Below are 2,556 nucleotides of genomic sequence, written 5' to 3'. Positions count from 1 at the left end.
GATTGGGTTTTGCCCTGTTGTCCAGGCTGGTGCAGTGGTGCGATCAGAGCTCACTGCAGCCTCTGCCTCCCAGGCTTAAGTGATCCTTCAACCTCAGCCTCGTGAGTACCTGGAACTACATGTGTGCAGCATCACTATGCCTAATTTCAATTTTTTTTTTTTTTTTTTTTTTAAAGACATGGAGTGTCAACCATGTTGCCCAGGCTGGTCTCAAACTCCTGGGCTCAAGCAGTCCTCCCACCTCAGCCTCTGAAAGTGCTGGGATTGTAGACATGAACCACCGCACCCAGCCAGCTTTTTCTTAAGTTTTCTAATGACAAAAATAAAATGTAGGTTTTTAGAAAATACAGATAAAAACATATTTTTAATAGAAACCGTCTGAGCCAGGGACAGCGGTGTGTACCTATAGTATCGGCTACTCAGGTGGCTGAGGCAAGAGGATCACCTGAGCCCAGGAGTTTGAGACCAACCTGAGCAACATAGTGAGACTCTGTCTCTAAAAAAAAGAAAAATGTATTTTAAAAAATTAAGAAAAAGCCATCTGTCATCACACTACCCAGAAGTAGCACTGAGTATCTATCCTTTCGGTATTTTCTCTCTGAAAAAATACGTATCTGTTGCTTTTATTAAAAGGATCAAACTTCATGTGCTATTTCATAACCTGTTTTTTCTCCTCCTTAGCCACCTATCAAACATTTTCCCAGCATCATTAGGAATTCTTAGTGGCTCCGTGGGTTGCAGCATTAAGTCCATGGCCTGACTGGGCAGTTTATTTAACTTGCCTCCTGTTTGAGGGCATTACTCATGGAATCCTACACTAAGCCCATGGAGTGTAGGATTTCTCTAATAAAAATTGTCTAGAACAGGCAGATTCATAGAGACAGAAAGTAGACCTACGGCAGCCTGGGGCTTGGGGGAGGGAACTCAGGGGTGACTGCTAATGAGGATGAGGTTTCTTTTTGAGGTGATGCAAAGGTTCTAAAATTGTGGTTGCCGCAGTCCTGTGAATATACTGAAAAACACTTTAGATGGGAGAATTGTATGGTATATGAATTATTAAAATATCCCAGTAAAGCTGTTTAAGACAAAAAAGAATGATTTTTAAAAGTAGAGAATGTAGAGGGGAAAAGAAGTTAATAGGTGATGTCTAACAGGATAAATCTATAAATACTGGTATAAGTCGGTTTTTAAATTATGAAAGAATCACCAAAAGAAACAACTAAAGGGCTTATGGAGGTTACTGCTGAGGTAAGACTGAGGTGTGGGGCGTGGGGATGGGAGTCTCCTCTGTGCTACCGAAGTTTTTTTCTTGTTTGGAAATGTATTTTTAACAAATAGAATCATCTCAGTGAAAGTCGGCGCTGGGTGGAGGACAGAGGTGCCCCCCGAGCAGAACTTGGAGTCAAACCTGTGGAGTGTGGCTTGTGGGTGGCCCACATCCCTGGCAAGCTGTCCTGACTTTGCCATTTCCTTCCCAAGATGCAGCCGTCTGATGAGGCCACAACCCCTGGGCCCCTCAGAGCTTTGCAAAGAGGACGCGTACTCCAGGCGAGGCCTGTGGACCTGTGTTCCTGTGCCAAGTCCTGTCGGGCTGGTGGGAACCAGGAAAGGCCTGCCCCCTCTTCCTGCTCTCCCCGGAAGCCAGCTCCCAGAGCTCCTGAGCCTGCCGGAAACTCTTCCTCCAGCCTTCCAGGGAGAATATTCCCCCCCTTCTGGAAAAGGAAAGCAGCCTCCAGGGAAATCTGTTTTCTGCCTTCCTGCTTCTAGAACCACCTCAGGTACTGATGAACCCCACTTAGCACAGCTGGAGGGGTTTGTGAATACTCCTGCCTAAATCCCTTCTACTTCACTCCTCAGCGGGGAGTGAAGCGCCTTAAGAAACAAAGCTCCCTCCTAATTTATCTAGCTTGTCAGTCCTGTCTTAGAGATACCCTCTTTCCTGAAGCGAGGCGTGCCTGTAGAAACACTATGTGGTTAGCCTGTCCCTAAGGAGATCTCGCGTCTCCTCTCCATCTCTGCCTTTGTTACCATTGTACACGTGTTTATGCGTTTTTTAATAAAATATTGACTCGGCCAGTTGCACAAGGATTTCTTACTGAACCAGATGAAGACCGTAAAACCCGGCCTGAAACAGTTTCCATTCAAGCTTGTGTCTGGCCCGTGGCCCTCCACCCATGCTCTGTGGGTGCCCCTTGCTGAACTGCTGAACTTCAGGTTTTCTCTCCATCTTGGGGGATGGTATAGCAGGGCTGAGTTTTAGGTAAATGTGCAGGTTCTCATTTATATTCACGTCCTCCTTCTCCTGGAAAGAGCTTTAGCGCAAGCTAAGGATTGTGTTTACACTGTGATGATTAATGATCTTGCCCTAAATGCGCGGTTTCCCTGATCTTGAGCTGCTCGGTTGGCTAGAAAAAGGAGGGATGGAACAATGTTTGAGCAACCCTGTGTGCAAGCACCTACATTCACGACCACAGCCAATAGCGATGATAGTGACTCCAAGGGGGCAGGTTATAGGACCACATTTTTAGAAATGAAATCGGGGCTCTAGCCCAAGGC

At 46.2% G+C, this 2,556-nt stretch overlaps 1 protein-coding gene across 1 annotated transcript in view; it reads left to right on the top strand.

Moving 5' to 3' along the window:
- The window catches only part of CMTM7 (CKLF-like MARVEL transmembrane domain containing 7), a 44,267-nt gene extending 42,188 nt beyond the window's left edge, over positions 1-2,079 (top strand). The window contains exon 9 of the mRNA XM_011985603.1: positions 1,480-2,079. Coding sequence (XP_011840993.1) covers positions 1,480-1,493 — 14 coding nt within the window. The 3' untranslated portion in view covers positions 1,494-2,079. The remainder of the gene's footprint in view (positions 1-1,479) is intronic.
- Positions 2,080-2,556: the final 477 nt, after the last annotated feature.

The sequence above is a fragment of the Mandrillus leucophaeus genome, unplaced genomic scaffold, assembly GCF_000951045.1.
Source record: "Mandrillus leucophaeus isolate KB7577 unplaced genomic scaffold, Mleu.le_1.0 Scaffold107, whole genome shotgun sequence".
NCBI classification, from domain to species: domain Eukaryota; kingdom Metazoa; phylum Chordata; class Mammalia; order Primates; family Cercopithecidae; genus Mandrillus; species Mandrillus leucophaeus.
The sequence above is the reverse complement of the archived record's forward strand: the minus strand, read 5'-3'. Positions and strand labels throughout refer to the sequence as shown.